Here is a 22,271-nt window from a genome sequence, read left to right as displayed (position 1 = left end):
GCACACAATAATCATAGTCAAGTTAACAACTGTTTGGCTCTTATTTCTTGTTCTTTGGTTGAATAATCTTGCTATACAGTGGCATCTTTGAGGTCTGGTTACTTTGCTAGGACTGATATTTTTTGCTACAGCTAACTGATATAAATTCGCAGTGGTCTGATCTAGCATAATAGTGGTATCTTTGAGGTCTGATATGCTGCTTATAAGGTCTGATATAAATGTCTGACGTCTGGTATATATTTGTTCAGCAGTAAAAATCACTTTAATAAGACACTAGTTGCACCATAACTCATTTCTAGACTCTTGATCCTCATTTTCATTGTTAAATGCTATTGAAAATGTGTTTAAAGTTGGCTGTTGCTAAAGGAGTAGTCATTAAAGCGGTAGGGTGATCTTTGAAGTGGTCTTAAACTCACTTATTGCATCATTAACATATCTTGGCTCTTGTCTCCATTTTGCATTTTGCATCGCATCTAAATTTCAAAGTTGCACATTGTCATTTGCATCTTACATCATTTGGTTTCGCATTCATCAGTTAATAACCGCTTGCCTATCATAAGTTCACCATTGGCAATTCTCATCTTTTGTGCTCCTAACATAAATAGCAAGAAAAAGTAAATTGTGCTCTCTAATCATCTCACATAACAAGATTAAAGGTGAAGTTAATTTGCTAGTCTCATTGGAAATCTTGTTATTTATTTAGTTAAGAGCATTCTTGCGATTGATGAGATAACCATCTTGAGTAACTTGTGTATTGAATATAGTGCTATTGTTCTTAAATTGCACAAGTGGTAACTCTTGTTCTCTCAATGTGAAAATAATTATTTCGCTAAGAGCATTATCTTGTTTAACAATGTTGTGATCTCATAATAATCTTGTGATATCATCTTCTTTGAGTAATATTGTGATCTCAATTGAATAATCCTATTGCTAATTTTGTTTCATTGGCACTGTTTCCTTTGGTTCCTAATTTGCATATCAAGTGTAAAGTATTCATTAATTTGGTGCTCCTTGCTCCTCTTTGGTTATTTATATAGAGCACGTTTTATTTTTCGAGATTGCTAATCATTGGATAGATCTTGAAGTGATTTCTATTCGGCACTCTAGTGATCTTGTTTCATTAGCACATTGTTTTAATTGAGATTGTTCCTAATATTGCTCTCTAAGTACTTTGTATTGAACATCATAAGCATCTAATCATTTAACTTAAAGTACTTAAGAAGCCATTTAATAATCTCATTTAAGGCAATCACTCATAACTTTCACTTCATCCTTAAGATTAGTTGTGCATTAATTAATTTACCTCCAAGGATAACGTTGGTTGAAAAAGGATAGGAGCACCTTTCTCACACAACCTGTGAAGTTTAGACTCTCTCTTGTGGTTAACACAATAATCTTGCAGTCGTTAGGGCCACAGTCCTTACAGCGCCGAAGGCATTTGGGTGGCTAGAACTCAAAGGGAGGTATCATTAATAAAGCCATAAGTTTCTTCCCCTGGGTTTCTCTCCACAACCTACCTTTGAGACTAACTTCAAGACAATTGAGAGAAAGGATTTACTTAGAATAGACATTTAATCTAAAAGTAACCAAGAGTTTGCATCTCACTTAGTTCTAGGTGTCGCATCTCATATAGGATAGTTTTCACCCTAGCAGCGATTGTTCATCTAGTAACTTGGTATCTTAATTCATATTGTGCAAATAATTTGACTCCTATGGCACTGGTCTTATTCTTAAGAAATTCTTAAATCTAATAAAATTGTGCTAAATAATCTTAACTTGCAGATCATTTTCAACCCAGTTGCTAGGCCATTCAGTTGTTTTCTCCATAGAACTCATTGTTTTATCCATAGGGACTACCACCCTTAGCCTGCTATAAGGAGACAACTTAAACATAGAGGGCCGAGATCACTGTGACAACCCTTGCCTGAGCGTTTTCGCATTTACCTATACAATTTGGGCGACAACAAACCTCTTGAGAGAATTTTGCGCTTGTTCCTTCTTGGCTATAGGAGATCTTTTGGATGCATTTCGATGTTTGGAGGCAATTTCGATTGTCTTTGGAGCTATTTCTTTGGATGATGGATGGATATACTACATGTTGTCTTGTAAGTGCTTAATGTTTATGGAATTTTATCTTGAAATTGTCTAATGTATGGAATTGTTGCTTCTATAATATGCTAATTTGTGCCCTACCTGTTGCAAATTAATTCTTGAAAGGCTATCTAGTTCAGTATTGCATATATTTCTATTGTATGACATATAATGAATGTTCCTGGTGGAGGAAACTCTCCATCAAATTCCATTATCCTTAGAAGTGGGTAAATGCTAGAGATTGATACCTAAGGCATCAATTCCTAGCCTCCTTAGAAATGATTTAGCTTATCTTAAGCCTCAGAGTCTCCATATTCCCAAAGGACAAGGCACTAATCCAAGTCCTAGGTGATCATCTTCTCTTTTCATTCATAAACTTTCCTCCTAAAATTTTGGTCCTCAAGGTAGGACGTCTAACTAGGGCTTAGAGCGAATAGCCCTAGGAGAGGGTTTGTGGGAATTTAAGAGCCTAAACATCAAGCTAGCTATTTGATCTCCAAGTTTGGTGGGCATCCACTTAGATTTTCTCCAGAAATTCTCTTGCCCTAGGGGTTGGCTTAAGAGGGAAACCCTAGTTATTCCTCCTCAACTTGGGGACTTCTTTAAAGGTTGTATGAGCTTAGTACTTGTTGAAGTATATCACAAGAAGCCTTTTCTCTTTATTGCCTTGATCTCGGGAGTACCTAAAACTAAGCAAATTAATGAAACCTTAGGTCTTGCGCATTTTATCCATATGTCTCTTCTAGAGGGTGTAGTGTTTCTTGAAGCCTTGTACCATAAACTTGTGCCTTTCTTGAGAGGTTCTAGCCTATCACTTTATAACCTAACCCTAGAATACCTTTCATAGATGATCATACCCTACTGGGACTTCTCCTATCGGTGAAAGTCCGTAAAGAGTAGGGGACCTTGTTTGTGGTGATAATGGGCCATTATCCCATTGTTAGCACTTAGTCTAGCTATTTGTTTTGTAAGGTTTCCCTCTCCAAGGTCTGCTTGATTTTGTGGTAACAAGAGACAAATTCCACATTGGATTGCATAGAGGTTACATTATGTGTGAATTGCAAAAATGAAAAGTTTGATTTACATACCTTTGTAATGTAAATATTATTAAGTCTGCGTATGGAATTGATGGATCAAGTGCGCACATGGTTATACAAGTTCGAATGGCTACCCACATTGAAAGAAAACGATGAAGCTGTGCGAGTTAGTGTACGTGGAGACAAAGTGCATTTTTCTAGAGGAATGATATGTTGAGATGTGTTTATCACCTGTAGCAGAGCATGAGTGGTTGCAGTGCTCTTTTGAAAGATGATTGAATATATGTGTTTGTATTGCAAGTAGAGTAATGGATGAAATGCGATCTGGTTACAAGTGTAATATCTGAGACATGGTGCAATTCTACGGTGGAATGAGGTGCTCTGTAGCTGGGCTTTTTGATGGTCAAATATATTCACCTGTGAAGGAATGAAAACATTTATCTATTTGTATGGCTTCCTGAGAGTGAAGCAAATGTAGTGCGATGCTGAGCTGCATGTGACAATGCATTTGGTGTCCAAGTATAATGTATGTGATTTGTAATGCAATGGGAAGTGCGATTTGAACACCTATGCGTTGAATAACCATCAGTGATCAAGTTTGAAGTTATCTGAGCATTGGATCGAGGCTTGTTGCAGAGTATTTTTAGTATGGTTTGATGCGGGTGCATGCAATCTGAATGCGCTGCTGCATTGGATTAGAGGTGCTGAACATATACATATATACACCTGTGCAAACACTTGTAGCTGAGGATGACTTGTTGTCATGATGCCATTGTGTATGTAATGTTGTTAGGGTATGTCAGTGGGCATGCGTTGTTGCAAAGACTGTTGTATTGCTTCTATAACCTTGTACTTCATATGCTACTGTAAGGGTGTGACAATATTAGAGTGTATGACTGAATGAGTTTGCATTGCTGCTATGATTTATGAGCATGCTGCTGCTAAAGCCATGTAAACGTGAGTGTGAGTCTTAAGTTGAGAGGTCAAAGTATTTGAGAGAATTGGGTGCTAGGGTTTGACATTGTTGATGTATTGGGTAGAGAGGTTTTATGTTGTAGAGGTATTGTGTTGCTAGGGTTTGTTGTTATTGGTATGTAGAGTTGGTTGATGTTCCAGGGGTTGTTTTGCAGAGAGTTTTGTTGTTTTGATGTATTGTTATTGAGCAGAGAGTTTACATGGATCCAGTATGAAATCGATGAAACATGGTCAATAGTGTTTTGAGCAGAGATTCATGGGCTTAGTCTGAAAATATATGAAAGGTGGTCCACAAGATTTTGAAGGTCGGGCCCTTTGGTGGCAAGTATTGGCTTTTTGATTTAGGGAGTAGTAACTTCCTTTAGGCGGTGGCCTGAGAAACTATTTGGGGGTTGGAGCATCAAACAGACCTGTGGAGCCATTTGGGAGTTGGTGCTTCCAACTTATTGGGGTTCTGTGCCTCCAACAGATGAATGTTTATGGGTAATTACAGAAGTGGTGGCTTCCATGAGGTAGTGGTCTGGAGCGAATGGTTGCTCGCATACATTGCAAGTCAATGCTTGCATACTGGTGGCTGCTAGTATATGATGTAAAGAAGATTTTTAATAATAAGAAGAAGAGAACAAGCGTTTGGTGGTTTTCCTCCCAGGAGGGTTTCCACCTAGTATTTGGTGTCCTTATGTGCTTTGATGCTTTGTGTTGTTGCTCTCATGGTTCATTTGTGTATGTGTTAATTGCTGCTCATATGATCTTGCAATGCATATGTTATATATTGTGTTGCTAATCATTGAATGATCTGTTAATTGAAAGAAAGGTAAAAGGTTGTAATTGGTGATCCATATTGGTACAACACTGGTTCACCCCCTTGCCCCCCTCTCAGTATTGTCAAGCTCCCAACAATTAGTACTAGAGCGGGTGTCTTTAGGTGCAACTTGACCATTGGAAATCAGATCTGATCAATTTTGTTTTTTGATGGATCATCATAGTGTGTCTCTGCTCAGTGCTGCAAGTTACCAGGTATGAAGAGAAAAGGTTCAAGTTGACAACTTGTGGATTTATTGTCTGAAAGCTAGTGTGTGAAGGATATGGCAAAGATGCCCTCTTAGCGAAAGTTCAATGGTAGAATGCCCCAGCAAAGTGTGTGATCTACAACAACCTTCACAATGCAAATCTTGAGAAGGTCATGAATATAAAATCTGCAAAGGATTTATGGGAATATCTACATGTTTTGTATGGAGGAGACATCAATAGTAGCTATGGAGAGCAAGAGAAGAAGAAAAAGATGAAAAAGAAAAAGGGATGTCAGAAGATAGATTCTCAACCAAATGTGGTCCATACACCTAGTGCAAGTTCAACTGATCATCAAGAGAAGAAATCAGAAGATGAAGGCACAAAAAAAACCATATGTGATGTAACAGAATGGATCTGAAGCTGAGCCACCCATCTACTCGGATGATGGTGAGTTATTTCAGAGTTATGCATTAGATAGCTCTGATGGTATCCATTCATATTTGAATAGTCAAGATGATGATGTAAAGGTTCTTAAAGCTGAGCTTGAGTAAGCCATGGTTGTAATAGATAAGCTAATTGTTGAAGTAGAGAGGATGACAACTGTGTGTAGAGATCAAGAAAAATTAATGCAAATTTTTGATGAGAAAGAGAATGAGCTGAAGAAGGAAGTCAACAACTTGAAGACCCAATTAGTAGAGGCAAAAAGAATTCAAGAAGTGAAGAGAAACCAACTAAAAGAAGGTGAGGGCTGAGTTGAAAAGTTGAAGGTTGAAGTTGTCGCTGTAAGGAAAGAGCTAGAAAAGAAAGACAATCAGTTAAAGATGGAGAAAAGCACCAAGTCTTGGTCAACATTCGTAGTAACTAAAGATCTCCCTTGGTTAGATCTGGTCCTGGCTTTTAGAAGGGAGAATCTAGTTCACATGCAGGTGGAAACAACAATGCAGAATCTATAAAGGCTGTAGCAGGTAATGGTAGCAACAAGAGCAGCAAAAGAGGTAGCAAACAACAAAACCAAATGTCGAGGAATGGAGCAGGAAGATCACCCTTGTCAAGACAACCTGTTCCTAGAGAAGAATATGGAAGAATTCAAAGGAGGAGTAATAACCCTTTGCTCATTCAATGGATGAGGTCAAATGCTACATTTACCACAACTTTAGACATGTTGCAGTCCCAACTGTAGGAGCAGATTGTTTAGACCTAATCAACAAAGTATGAACCAATATGTTAAACATGGACAACAGACGAGATAATCATTCTTTTTGTATACAATTGGATTTTTTGGTCATTGTTTTGCATGTAACATTTTTGGGCACAAGGCAATTGATTGCAGATCTCATGCATGGAGTAGAAGTTGTTGATTTTTCGAGTGCAAATTATAGAAACACTTATTTTAGAAACTTGATAATTACGTCCAATGATGTAGATGATTATTTAGCACTTCCAATGTTTCATTAACCAAATACACATTCATAAATTCAACCATAGAGAAAATAAAGCAGTAGAGATCATAGTGCACAAGAGAGTAGACTTACCCTAAGAAAACTCACTTGGGAGAAAACCCAACAACCTTCTTCTTAGAGAAATATTTAGTTCAACTAGAGATACATCAAATTCAATGCTTATGGTCACACTAACCAGCAAGATGCTTCCACAAGATAACCAACAAGATGCGAAGTCCAACTTCCTTCACTTGTCCACAAAAATCCTCCTAGAGTAGCTCGGTTAGGATCATCAAGATTGTCCACCAAGAGTCCAAGTCAAAGCCCTTACAAATCTGCCTTAGCCACCTCGGTCAAGGGGTCTACAACGCAGGTTTGAATTTCAGTCTTAATAATATAGAGATAACACATAGTTTCAGTCCTTTTCCATAGATAGCAGCCATTGAAGTTTTGGCCTCTTTACACAGAGAGTCCTTTTCTTCTTTTTTCTTTTTACATAAAATTCTTTTTGATACAATTATGAAAACCAAACTTAGTTACATTCTCCAACACCCAAACCCTATGGTCTCAAAGGAGGTTCCACTGGAATAGAGTCAAAAACTTACCTCTCCCAAGTGAAGTGTGGGAACAAGGTTACAATCAAGGTTGGTCAATCATGTAGTTTGTCTTGTGATCCATATTAACATGGCCATAACATTAAATGAAAGCACATGAGTGATAGATTGATTAAAGTACTTGCTGAGAGATGACCCACCTTCCTTCAAGAAGAATGCCAAATGGGAGAGTGATCTAACCGAGGCAATGGGTGGAGAACTCTAGCATTATGTGATTTGCTGATCATCATAGGGTTGATGGCGATGCTTAAATTTTTTGAGGTTAAGATAGATCTTTGCTGGTTTATTTCTATGTTGCATTGGTTTTTGGGATGGAAGAATGGCGTGGATGGGGGGATGCATCCCAGGGACATCTAGAGTGCACCCTCAAATTTTTCAAGGGTTGTGGGTTGGGGATAATAATAATAATAAAAATAAACATTAAAAAATGGTAAAATAATAATGATAAACATTAAAAAATGGTAAAATAATAATGATAAACATTAAAAAATTAAGAATTCACCACGAGAATTTGTAGATGCTTGTTGGCTCGATAGTTTATGCACAACCCTTAGACCTAGTAGTTTTGAAAAAGCTCGGGCACTTATGAAAAGGGTTGAGTGACATTCCATTACTGGCTTCCTGGACATGAGAAAAATGTGGCGTAGCTTTAGCACACTGAAGTGCAACTATTTTCAATTTGCAATAATGTCCACAAAGGTCTATGAGACAAAGAACTATCTCTATAACATCTTTTCTTCCTCATATTTCTTGTCAATTATGGTTATGATAAAAGGCATTCCTTTCTCAATAGGTTCTACAGTTTTTTTCATCTTTATTGAAAACCACAACAAAACACTTTGGGATATAAAATGCATTACCTTCACAATATGTTCTGCAGATTTTTACATTTTTATCGAAGACCCCTACAAAACAATTTAGATTAAATTCTATAAAGAGATTAGATTCATATGTCAAATTAAGGTGATTGAATTGGAATGCATTCAAACATTCAATACCAATTCCAAGTCATTACTATCTGATTGTTTTCACAAGGCTTGAGTTGGGATGGCGGAAGAATTGGACTTAACTACTCGACACCCATGTACAATGTGTTAACAAGCGATGAGGCCAAAAATGGGAACTAGAGAAATAACCAAAAGGGCTAGCCCTTTGATATTTGAGATGTTGCATTTCCCACTTTTTTGACATGGAGGCTTTGCTTGCTGTAAGGTTGTTACTAAAAATACAATAGTTAAATCACCATAAACCCAAATGGAAGCCCATCATATAAAACAAATGTTTTGGGCTGTAACTTGTACAACATATTTAGGTTCAATAAAATATGAAACAATTGGATGGGAATAATGATCATATCTCCCAATCATCATTGTCCACTGTTAAAACCAATGTTGATAATATCGCGATATTTTCAACAAAACGATATATTGTCGAGTAAATATCGTGATATTTTCAAAATATCGGCGATATCTTAGCAAAATATCGCGTGACAACCTAAAATATCGCTGGGCAAGCTGGGCTGCGGCTACAAAAGCAATTTTTTGACTTTTATTTGCTCATTTTGCTTTCTTAGTCTTGGAGAAGGAAGGGGAAGAGCTTTGTGGTGGTTTTCAAGGAGGGATGGAGGATCAAACAACCATTCTCATCACCAACCAATTTTTTTGTGTGGATCAATGATTCAAGAACAATGAGACAAACTTCATTTCTTCCATTAATAGGTATGTTCCTAGAACACGTATGTTAAAGATTTTTTCATAGATTTAGGGTTATGCTTGCTTGCCTCTTTGCCTACCAACATTTTGCTTCTTTGTTTGTTTCCATTTGCTATGATTTTCATGCCCATGAGCCAGTGTAAGGGTTTTCTCCATATTTGGACAACAAACTTCATTTTTTTTTTTGTTGTTCTAACTTTCTTATGCACCCTCTTATTGCCATTTTTCATTGCAAGTAATGTAGTAAAAAAAATATTTTTTAAAATGAGGTCGCTGCTATTTTTTTGTGTATGGGGGTTTAACGCCAATTTTTTGTTTTTTTGGTGCCCTAGGTTTGAATTAATCCACTACAAATATGCCAAAGTTCTTGGACCCATTTTGGGAGTATGGGGACCTTGATGGTGGGACAAATCAGGCATATCTAACATTCCATCTGGCTAGACTCCTTGGACATGAAGTTGGGCTTTGTATGGAATCTAGTGCAAAGCTTATACCAAAAGATCTTCAAGCAATTGAGGAAAAATACAAAAAGAAAGAAGAGGCAGAAAGAAACAAGGCTGAGTGTGCAGGTAAATCTTTTGGGATATCTTCTTCAGATTTTGAGGCCGAGGGTAGTGGGAGGGGCTCCAGAGCGTCACCTGCTAGTGCTAATGTTATTGGGAGTGGGAGGTCATCCTTTTTTGTTCCACAAACCGGACATGGAGCACAACCTTCCATATAATCAGTTGTTAAAAGAAAGGAGAAGCAAGAAGCATATATAGTTATGGGGAGGTGTCTTTTCTGGAGCGAATTACCTCTTAGCATCACTAAAACCAATCTATTTTGGCAACCAACTTGTGATGCTATTGCTATTGTGGGCCCAAGGTACAAAAGTGCTACATATGAGGAGTTGCGGGGGCCAATCCTTCAAGCGAAAAAGCATGACATCAACTTTAGATTGGTGAAGCTGAAACATACATGGGAGGTGTCTGGATGCACAATGATGTCTGATTGTTGGCTAGATAGGAAGGGTAGGACCCTTCTAAATTTCTCGCTACATTGTTTTTAGGATACCATGTTTATTAAATCAGTGGATGCATCAACACATATAAAAGATGCAACATTGATATGTGAGTTGTTAGATGGGTTCATCCGGGAGATTGGTGTGCAAAATGTGGTGCAAGTCATGACAGATAATTCAACTAATTATGTGTTTGCTGGCAGGATGCTTATGGAGAGGCACCACACATTGTTCTGGACTCTATGTGCAACAAATTGTATCGATTTGCTACTTGAGGATTTGGGGAAACTCTTCTTCATCAAGGAGATGATTGATATGGTTAGGAGTGTCCCCAATTTTATATATAACCATGCTTTTGTTCTTAGCCTCATGAGGAGATACACTAGAAACAAAGAGTTGTGGTGTCCTGCAATGACACACTTTGTCACCAAATTTATTACTCTTCAGTCTTTGCTTCAATGCTAATTTGAGTTGAAGCAAATGTTTGTTTCTGATGAGTGGCATGATTGTAGATATAACAGGAGATAGGATGGGAGAGCCATTGCAATAATGGTGTACACTGACACATTTTGGCAAGGAGTAGAAGATGTGTGCTTAGTTAGTGAACCTATAATAAAGGTTCTAAGATTGAAAGATGGGGACAATCCTGAAATGGCTTATTTGTATGAGGCCATGGATAGGGCCAAAGAGGCCATTCATGCTTATTATGCAGACAAGGGTTCTGCTGGGCTTAATAGACAGATGATGTTATGGGATGTGATTGATAGTCGGTGGACAAGGATGCTTCATCGACCCATTCATGCAACAACACTCTTCCTCAACCTCGCATTTTCATACAAATGCGGCTCTAATTTTGATGGCGAGGTGATGGAAGGGCTCCATTCCTGTATTCATAGGATGGCACTTGATCCTGAGCTTCGTAGTAAAATCAATTGCGAGATGTAGTTTTATCGGGGTTGTGTTGGCCTATTCGGCTTTGATGATGCTATTAGGGAAATGACCCTCTTGATGCCACGTAAGTGACAAGTCATGACTCGCTAGAATTTACTAATTTATAATTCTAGATTTTTAAAATTCAATTATGTTTTATTTGAAAGTTTAATTATGTTTTCAGTTTTTAACTTTTTTATTTCTTTATTTTGTTGTCGATATTTGGTGGCAAAACTATGGTGCAAGGGCACTAAATTTGCAGAAATTGGCCATAAGAATCCCGAGTCAAACATGTAGCTCTTCAGGGTGTGAGCGAATTGGAGTGTATTTGAGAAAACACCCAAAAATGTGCAACAGGTATAACTTTGAGCTTCAACGTTTAGTTGAGCAATTACATTTATCGTAATTTTAGTTTATGACCCTGAAGTATCAAGAGTCAAGACTCATTATTTTTTTTGACACTCTTACAGGTTGGAGTTCTCATGCCTCAATGATTTAGTGTATGTGTATTACAAACTCCGACTTCAAGTGAAGCAAATAGAAAAACCAATGGATCTAGATGCCATTTCCGTAGACAATATTGATGTATTGTCTCAGTGGAGGGTGGAGTTTTAGGTGCCCATCTTGGAGGAGTCACCTACATGGTTAGAGGAACCATTAGAACAGGGGCAACAAGAGGAGGACGACTTAGGGCAGGAGGAGCATGAGGAGTAGGAGGAGGAGGAGGAGGAGACTGTGGGAGAGTCAGTGTCAACACCATCTCCTATAGATATAGGAGAGCACAACTCCATATCCAACAGTGATAATTTGACATTAGGTGCAGGGTCATGGCCTTCTACTGCTAGGGGTAGGCTTGGAAAACAACTCATCATGTTTTCCCGTAAAAGGGGGAGAGGGCACTGATCTCAGATAGCTAGCTGCTAGTTTTATTTGTTTTTCTACATATAACTCATGATGATGAGATACTTTTATATATGTGATGTTATTTTGTATTGGTTCTCCACATTTGAGTCCTTGATTGGACAATTATCAGGGATCAGTAGGATTTGGTATCGCCTTTTACATCCACTCCATATATATCAGTGCTTTTTTCATATTTATGTGCCAATGTGTTTATTTCATGTTGTTATTGCTTTATATGTTTAAAAATCTGAAAAAAATGAATATGTTATGCGTTTTTTATGTTTGCCGATATTTTCGTCGATATTGCCGATAAGATGTTTTTAGGACCCTCACCGATATTTTTCCGATACTGATATTTTCAACACTGGTTAAAACTGAAGATAAATGCCTGGAACAATCCTGAAAACTGCTTGGAATGTTGCTGAAATATGCCTAGAACATCTTGGGGACAGCCAAGTCCCCAAGTCCTTGATGAAGTCTCCAGCAATTTACGGATGTTTCCTAGGATTTCCCAAGTTCCTGAAATGCTGAAACTGTGGGTATGGTTTTTTTTCTTACGTGCCGAGTCTGCGTGCAACATAGGTTCATTTTATTTTATATATATATATATATATATATATATATATATATATATCTATCTATCTATATATATATATATATCTAGACTCTAGAGGAATCGGCGATTGAGCTGGTTTCATAATCGCTAACCGCTACCACTATAATCTCTAGGTGCCTTCTGCAGATGCAGATGTGGGTTAATCACGGGGATTTGAACATCAGATCTCATAGTTTACATAATGCTTCATAACATGGCCAGTGCCAATTGAGCTGCCCCCTTGGGATTATTTTATATTTTTATATTTATTATGGTCCTTTTTTAGTTTTCTATTATTATGGTGCACTATTTTTTGATTTTTCACTTTTATGGGTTTCAGTTTTTTCCCAATTTAGTTTCCTAGCAAAACAAATGGCTGTAGATGCACCTTGGTACTCTTAGTGAAACAATTTTTCTTTTTGAATTATTCTAGTGCCTTTCCTGATCATCATTGTAATGGATAAGTAGTAAAATCTGTGATTAATTCAAGAGAGAAATTATGCAGCAGAATATGGATTAACAATCAGAGTGCAATTTTAAGTCAGTATTGTTTAAAATCTTTCACACACATTACTCAAAAATGCTTGTTTTAAGAAATCGGGAGTCAGATACACACATTTGGCTGTAGAAAACGTAGTCCAATGTCATATTGGGCCAATATACTAATGTTTGGCCAAATACTCTCTGAGAGGCAAAAAGGAAAGAAATTTGAAGTGTCTTTTTAGTATGTTTGTCTCTTGTTTCTTTAATATATATATATATATATATATATATATATATATATGAATTTAGTTGAAGAAGATGACTATGTCAGCAGATTAAAAATATTTTCATTGTGATGAGGCAGGAAAGAACTTGAATGAGAGCCTAATGATACTTAATGATTTCCCGTTTCTCATCAACTAAAAAATGCAGCTTGCTTGCATACTGTTTCTTAGGAAATGGGATAAAGAGTCGAGGAATCATTTGATTAGTTTAAGATATTCTTCTATGCAGTTATTATATTGAATACAGTTATCATAACTTGACACCCTTTATTAACCTTCCAGATTTTGAATATTGAATTGGCAAATGGAAGGACACAGTACAATATTTCCTTCAACGACGAAAATGGAATAAGTAAGTTTGCTTTATAAGAGAATAATCTAATCTAATTGTTGTTAATGGGTGCATTCTATTTTGTTACAAATTCATTGTTTTTAATGGCTGCATTCTATTTTGTGGATATAATTTTTATGTATTCACGAATACAGTTGGGAACTAGGTTAACAATTTTTTTTTTATCTTCTTTCAATGATTTAATATTGTTTTTTTTAACATTTTAAATTTAAGATGTACATGAATGCATTCGTGAAACTTAATGACAAAGATTATGTACACTATGCTATTGTGTAAATTAATGGTTTCAACTTTCTATGCATGCAGCTAGTAACTTGATTATTGACAAAGTTTCGACCAAGGACTTGGCATCTGCTGAAAGTGGAAATTGGATTCGGCCAACACCTCCAAGGGAGCTCTATAGTGTTTCTGAAAGAGGTAGAACAATTGTCCATCCGTTAGCTAACAATAGCTGGCAAGCTGGGGATGCAGTGGATGTCCATTATGTAAATCACTGGAAACCTGGAAGGATAATTGAGACATCATGTACGGGAGAGAAAATGGTGAGTGTTATATTTAAGCACATTGTCCTTTAAGAAAGTTGTTGGGACCATACACATACAAAAAGTGTTGAGAGGAGGGTTAATTGTGTTGTCTATAGTTATTGGGTCCAGACTCCAAACAGTACATTCCAAAAGACATGAAGATTGAGGCATTTTTATTCAATCTTCAACATCATTTAATCAAGAAGTTAGAACATATTTTTCTCCAAAATCAGCATTGTTGTTTGAAGGAATATTGGTGTTAGAGGAGAGGATGTAATGATGAAATTTCCATCTTCTATTCAAACATTATTGCTGTTTATGTTGGCTGATTTACAAAATATATATGCTGTTATGCTCCATTCCACAATGTTGGCCTACTGCCACGATCAACAGAAGGTTTGGCCTTGCTACATTCAGCACTTTCCATGAAAAGTACCACTAGTGTGAAAATTGTCTTTATGAAGCTAATCTTTCTACAAGTCATATAAAATAATACCATTTTTTAGAAGGATAATGCATTTTATTCATGTCCATTTAAACCAATCTATCTTGTTGGGCATGTGATAAGTCCCTTTAATAACTGAAGGAAGGAACTTTGTGAGGTCAAACACCTTCCCTCACAAGGGGTTCTCGAGTCTACACCGTTGAGGTTTGAAGTTTGAACTTGGATTTTTTCATGGTGGCACTTCATCCCAATCATTAAGACACATCTTGATGGATGCATGAGAGGCCAGGAAGCTTGTAACATATAATAGATAAAATGCTATTGCATGGGAATTTACAAGGAATGAATGTGTGGAAAGTGACTATGGTTGTATGGAATGGCCAAGAGGTTTGCCAAACTTCTTTTTGATAATGCTTTGTTAAGGAGCATAACTTAGGTGTCCAAGCTTGCTTTTAATGATATAGCATTTATTTACCCCTTAAGAATGAGTCGGTTTCTCGCTCATCGGGGTTGGGACATACAAATGTTCCTTTATTATATGATGGGGCATCTAGTGCTAAGGAATTGGGTGGTGGCTAATGAGGGGGGTAAAGCTCATGCTAGGATTTTTCCCACTTGGTAATCGATGTCCTGGCCATCTCTTGCATTTTAGCTTTTGTTTTTTTTTTTGTTGTGGCCATCTCATGCTTTTATCTTTCTTTTAGCTACATCAACATTCAGGGCAAAGTTTTCCAGCCTTGACTCGAGGATGTGGATATGAGAGTGCTAATCCCAATGAACCAATGATAGTGATGATGGAAGGTGTTAAGTATGCAATGGTTATGGATACACTACTTCAATCCAAGTTTTCCAAGTAATGCTCCCCATTGGACTAGGGTTAAGGACTAACCGCCTTGGTAATGTGAGAGAACATGTTTACAATCAAGATCAGTCAATCATCTAGATTGCACCTTTATCCATGTTAGAACTTAGAATGCCCAAAGCATTAAATAAAATCACTTGAATACAAAATGGTAAAAGTACCTACCTAGTGGTAACCCACCATTTTTTGAGAGGAATGTCAAATGGTGAGAGGTGTATCATTGGTGAAAATGGTGGAGGAATGTGGCATATCATCATAACTAAGCAATGCATAGGGATGTTGGCTATCCAAAATAGGAGAAAATTTTTCTCCTATGGGGTTACCCACTTTTGATGGGTAACCCCATAGCCAATCGATACAAATCGTCTAGTCATATCTCTTTGGAGGAGTGGTTGGTTTGGTACGTAACTGGTACAAATCGTCTAGTCATATCTCTTTGGAGGAGTTGTTGGTTTGGTACCTAACCGGTACAAATTGGAACTCATTGATCAGATCCCATAGTCTGTGGGTGTGTGACCCACAAAGGTGGTTTTGGAGGAAACCAAAGGTTGTTTTCCTCCCAAAGCAAGCCATATTGGCTATAGAACCAACCCACCCCCCCCAAACGATAAAACTAAACAAAAAAGCTATCTCAACACTGGCAACAGTAGCAATAAATGTTAATATTAAATTCTTGAAGCATTGTCAATTTTTACTTAAATTTTTAACATTACCATTAAATGTTTCAGGATGTTTGAGAGTGGTTCCAACCTTACTTCATAAGAAGAAAGTAGAATTTCATATCCCACTCAAAATTAAACAGACTTAACAATTTTTAGGATTTTGGATTGTAGGATTGCAATATTTTCATTGAATTCTATCATGTATGAGGGTATGGGATTGACATTTAATCAAGTCATGAAACCCTTTATGTGTTGAAATTGGGTAGCATCAAGAGGTACCCTCACATGCCCTTGGTGCTAGGATTGTGAGAGAGAAACACCCACATAGATGAGTGTGTGGGTTTTTGCACCCAAGTTTGGGGTTTTGGACCCAAAGTGAGTGGGCTTGGAACCCAAGGAAATTCTAATTTAATGTTAAGGTTGTGTTGGGGGTTTTTTGAAGGACAAAGGGGCTTCTTAAGGGACCTAAGGACAAGTATAGATAAGGAGACAATGGAGAGGATTCTGACAAGAATCATAAAGGAGTATTCTTCTTGTGTGTGGTGGTTAATGTTGGAAAACCCATGTGTTTGTAGATTCTGATGATTTTCCTTGACTTGATAATTATTTGTGAACTTTGTTGGCATCTTATTAATTTCCTAGTGTCCCTTTTCTTCATCAAACAATTACCAATATAAACATGAAGATCACAAGAGACAATAGACACAAGATATAGGCTCCATGCTAGGGCAAAACCCCACAATTGGGGAAAAGCCAAACAATCCTCTTCTTCCAGAATCAAATCAAAATGAGATATCAAGACCAAGACCAAGACTTTTTCCTCCTTAAGATCCCCAATTCAGCCCTCTTTCCAAGTCATAGTAAAAAAAAATCTTCTTCTAACTTCGGCCCCGTCCCAATTTGCAAACTTCTTCAGATTGGTTTTGTCACAAAATTATAGGTTGTTTTAGTTATCTGGTCTTGTCACAAATCTTCAAGGAACACGCACGTCATTCCAGGGAAAACATCGCATATCTCAGCTTCTGCAACTCACATACTTCATTAGAAAGATCCAAGTTGTTCATGACTATGAAGGGTCACCACTATTCAACAAGCCTACTTGACCAACAAGAGGGCCGAATTGGTCTTATGGATGACTATTTGACTCCCTTAAAATAAAAAATTTCTTTTCCTTTTTTTTTTCTTACAAAGAGTCTCAATGGACTTTGACTCAAAATTAGTTCTTTGACTTTAAAAAAGCCTAGAAGCAAGAAGAACATGCTTGACCTAGATGTGAGCATGAAACCCATGCTTAAATAATTTTTTTTCTTCTTCTTTCTCATGAAATACAAATCGATACAAGTACATAAATAACTATGAAGACTGAACCTAGTTAGATTTCCAATACTCTCTTAACTAGGGAGGTATTCATAATGACACAACAGGTCCATCTCAAGTTGAAATATTCTCATAAGAAGGGATCCATATTGATAAGCATCAAAACATCATCGTAGTTAGCATTGTCACATTCCAAAGGCCTTGACAGATACACTCGATGTCTCACAAGATTAGAGCACAATGCTGGGAGGCATTCCATGGAACACAACACCACCTCACCAAGGTCCATACTCCAGCTAGGATACCCGAAGTATATCTTTCACCAGACCATTTCCTTCAAGGAAATGTTTGTCCATCGGACCATTCTTATCCAAGTCCATATGACTTAGGATCTCCATCCTAATCTATCACATTACATGACTCAAGAATGTCTGTCCAAGATGCTTATCTAATCCATCATTCTTCTTATCCATGTCCATGTACTTGACTTAGGACAACAGTCCTAATCCATCACAATACTTGACACAAGGAGAACCAAACTAATTCAAATCATTATTCTCCCTATCCATAATGCATGCACCAGTCTTACGGTTGTTAGTCCTGGCCTAGTACATGACACAGGGAGAACCAGTGTCCAACCTTACTCCCTCTCAATCTGAGAGGAGAAATCTATGGTCACTCCCTCTCAACCAGTGAGACTTTATCAACAAGCCTCAGCCTGTGTCAGAGGTACGCATACTTCTCTTACATCAGCTACTTGTAATTGTAGCTTTCCTCTACCAGCCCCCTTACCACTTAAGACTGCTCACATTGCAACTTCAAGGGCTCCAACATTGCCTCCTAACAGATCATTATGCTGTTCTTGAGGTCTTCTAAGGTTTCATCAAACTGCCCTCTTAACAGCCCCGAACTTGTACTGTATTAGGGTTCCACAAATCTGCCTTCTGATCAGTCCTCTATCTACCATTTAGATGACTGAACCAGGGCTTGTTACATAGCCCATGCTTCTGTTATTTGCCTCCTCAAATCTGATAGAATCTTAGGGCTTTTCCTAGCAGTGCACCCAACAATAGGTCCACTTTATCTTAGGATACTTCCAGATCTGCCCAGATCTAGGGCGCTAATTCTGCCCTCACCTAGGGCTTCTTCACTGCCACTGACAGTCCATGACTGACTGCCCTTAGGTTGCTCAACAACTGTCCTTCACTTTCTTTACTGTACATGCCCTAACTGTTGTCCAACTGCTCATTCTACTGTAAATTCATTGTGGTAATATACTGCCCTGTTGATGATCAAACTGATCGGCAATTAGAGCCTTGGCCTCAACTTGTGTACAGATCTGAGCGGTTTTTTTTACAGACATTGGGACAGCCCCTTAAGGGTCAGCTTACCACTTTAGAAACCCTTAACTAGGTCTTGCTATATCTGCCTTTATCTAGGGCTTATATACCTCTGTCCTAGTCTCTTCAGGACAGATCTTGTCTTTAGCCCAAAGACTGTCTCTGCTGGCTCTTATTTCTCACTGTACAGACCACTTCTTTTCTGTTCAGAATCATGCTCCTCTTCTCTGATTGCAGCAATCCTAACCTTTAGATCCATCCACATAGACAAGCATACAAGTGGTAGCATTGTCCCAGGGTATGATATCTAGTCTCTAGGTGTCCTGACCCTCCTTTTTCATCATAAATCTGAGAGTGTGTGGAACAGACTTTGGGGCTGTAGCAACATCGAATAAACCCTCAAGATGACTCACAAAACCGTGTCCTATTTACTTCAGGAATATATCCAACAAATCATATCTCCTTATATCCGTTTCTCCTTGACAGCATCCTGCTAGATCTCCAAGACTCCTTCAGATCTGAGCTTCCTTCACTCTGAAGTTCTTGGCCCTGTCTAGGGCACCCTGAATTAGCCTCAAACCAGAGAGAACCCTCTCTCAAAGACCCTAATTCCCTGCTCTGTTCTTCAGATGAATATGGCCCAATTCTAAAAGGCCCACTAGGCTGCTCGGCCTTCAAAATAGGGCTGCTGTCCACCTGAAGTAACTCAGAAAATTTTTTGGCCTTTATTGCAGAGAGACTTCTCCTATATCAACTCAGAGTTTGCCATCATAAATTCGTCCAAATCTCCTCCTTGAACCTGTAGCGAACCAAGAGACACAAAAACAAAACGTTACCTTCTTCCTTTTCTTGTTCAACTCGGCTTCCTAAGGTATTTGGCCTCTCTAGCTCTGTCTTTATTTCTGCTCCAGCTAGGAGTCTCTGTCCTCCTACAAAAACTGGTTTTGATCCTGTCACAGATCAAACGGAAACATGCCCAGAAAAATTATGCACTGCCCTTCATGAACTCTGTCAGACAAAACATGAGATAGACAACAAAACTCGTCCTTTCTCCTTTGCCAACTTCGCTCCTTGAGGTCTGTGGTCTGCTTATGATCATTCACATGATGATCTTGTCATCCTTCCAAATGTATCAGTGTGGTGTTGTTGTCACAAGAGTATACTACCACTACTGTCATACACATCTCCTGCCAAGCCTAGAGAAAACATACATCATTTTCCTTTAGCAATTTGTCACTTCTCCACATACAAAGGCTCATCATTATATCACAATTATGCTACTGCTCCATCAGCATACTTCGGATTCGGATCATAGGTTTGATTAATATCATGCCACAGATCAAGCCATATGATAGGACCATAAACTTGGATTTTCCTTCCACAGTCTCAGATTATCAATATATTCGGATTATCTAAACAGAACTTGGATCATCATATAAATGTTTTGGATTATCTCCATGTTTGATATCACAGGAACAGAAATTGGGACTTGCATCACAGAACCTTCGGTTCTAACCTCACAGGAATTTTCAGATGATACTATAGGATTTTAGTATTGGATTGTAGAGGACTTCAGACTGAACATAGAGTCTCTACTTCGGATCATACTTTTATCAACAGAGTTTGTTTTGTGCCCACTGCCCAGTATCACAGGTACTATTATACAATGAAACTTGCCTCACAGAATTTTGCATTTGTCAGATCTTGTTAAGAGAGCCTTTAATAGAGGAACTGTTGAGGAGGTATCTTCAACTATGCCAACGATAGTGATCTTCAAACTGCTTCTTTTACCATCCTTAGCTCTGATACCATGTTGGAAAACCAATGTGTTTGTAAATTATGATGATTTTCGTTGACTTGATAATTATTTGTGAATTTTGTTGGCATCTTATTAATTTCTTAGTGTTCCTTTTCTTCATCAAGCAATTACCAATATAAACACGAAGATCACAAGAGACAATAGACACAAGATATAGGCTCCATGCTAGGGCAAAACCCCACAACTGTGGAAAACCCAAACAATCCTCTTCTTCCAGAATCAGATCGAAATGAGATTTCAAGACCAAGACCAAGAATTTTCCCTCCTTAAGATCCCCAAGTGAGCCCTCCTTCAAGGTCACAGTCAAAAAACAAACTTCTTCAAACCTCGGACCTGTCCTGATTTGCAGACTTCTTCAGATTTTGGTTCTGTCACATAATTATAGGTTGCTTCAGATATCTGGTCTTGTCACATATCTTCAAGGAATTCACACATCATTCCAGGGAAAACTTTGCATAGCTCAACTTCTGCAACTCACATACTTCATCAGAAAGACCCAACCAAATTTTCTGTCTTTTGGGTGGAGGATACACATGTATATATAGTTGTTTGTTCGTGACTATGAAGGGTCATGACTGTTCAGCAGGCCGACTTGACCAACAGGAGGGCTGACTTGGTCAATGTTACTTGGGAGCGGGAGCGAAAACGGGGAGTGGGAGCGACATTTTCAGAAGCTCCCGGTTTGGGAACGAATTTTTAGATAATAAATATTTTTTTTGATATTTTGATGTATATATGTCAACAGGAGCATGTAGAATGATGAATTAGATATAAAAAGCATAAAAACATAGATTGAAATTTGAACCATATTACATCAATCATCTAGAAGTTATAATCTTCATCAACCATGTCCACAAGTTAGTAACATACAACATATTGAGTCTCATGATTCATCAATCTTAAAGTTTCAAGCTTTCAAAATTCAATATATAACATTTATCATCATTGATCACCAAAATTGTACTTGTAAGCTAAGTGTAACCATTACAACAAAGAATATTTAACATGAAATGAAATGTTATAAAATGAAATGAAATGAAACAACTTTCAACTTTCACGAAGCATCATATTCATAAGTCAGTACCAATGAGTTATAATTGCCAACTTAAAACTTCAAACTTAAATTGTCATATATTGTTTACAAAAAATATCATAATAAATATAAAAGAGTCAACAGTTATAAAAACTACTAGAAACTTGAAAAGACAATTAAATCTATTATCTATTGCTAATGCTTGGGCCTATTGCCGCCGCAAGAAATGTCTAATTTTTTAGTCTTGTTGGAAATCAAGATCTTTGTCATTAGTATCACCCTCATTAACATAAGATAGAGAAAAAATAGCATGTCAAGTCAAGATTTTGTTCGAGTGATGTTTACATTTTTAGTAGGGTCATGATAGAGGAGTTCAACAACCAATGTCACTAACATCAAGGTACATAGAGGGATTGGTGCTCCTTATTAAATATGAGTTCCATACACTAATACATGATAAACATTGCAATCCCCCCAATCTTGAAATCCTAAAAAACTGATAAGTCTGCTGGATTTTGAATGAGATTTAAAACTCTACTTTCTCCATATGAAATCCAACGAGGTCGGAACCACTCTCAAACATCTTGAGTCATTTCATGGTAATGTTAAAAATTTAAGTAAAAGGATGAAAATGAAGATTAAGGAGAATGTCACTTTTACTTTAAGAATTTAACATTACCATGAATCGCGTATCAATACTAGGGCCATAGGCTTGATAATTAGGTTGCCCCACTAAAAAATTATTTTTTTCTTTGAAAAAAAATTCATTTGGAATGTTACTACAAAAGAAATTGCAAAAAAGGCTAGGGAGCGAAAATTTCGCTCCCGAAATTCGCTTCCATG

General features: G+C 37.5%; 1 protein-coding gene across 1 annotated transcript in view; it reads left to right on the top strand.

Annotated features, from left to right (window-relative positions):
* Positions 1-22,271, top strand: part of LOC149217021 (uncharacterized) — a 219,620-nt gene that overhangs the window by 96,863 nt on the left and 100,486 nt on the right. The window contains exons 3-4 of the mRNA XM_089390112.1: positions 13,357-13,426; positions 13,733-13,968. Of these exons, the coding sequence (XP_089246238.1) occupies positions 13,357-13,426; positions 13,733-13,968 (306 nt within the window). The remainder of the gene's footprint in view (positions 1-13,356; positions 13,427-13,732; positions 13,969-22,271) is intronic.

Source organism: Pinus tabuliformis, chromosome 1_1, assembly GCF_031772625.1.
Source record: "Pinus tabuliformis cultivar Carrire ecotype Pingquan chromosome 1_1, CPIR1, whole genome shotgun sequence".
In the NCBI taxonomy this organism is placed as follows: domain Eukaryota; kingdom Viridiplantae; phylum Streptophyta; class Pinopsida; order Pinales; family Pinaceae; genus Pinus; species Pinus tabuliformis.
Note: the sequence above shows the minus strand (reverse complement) of the source record. Positions and strands in the feature narration are given on the sequence as shown.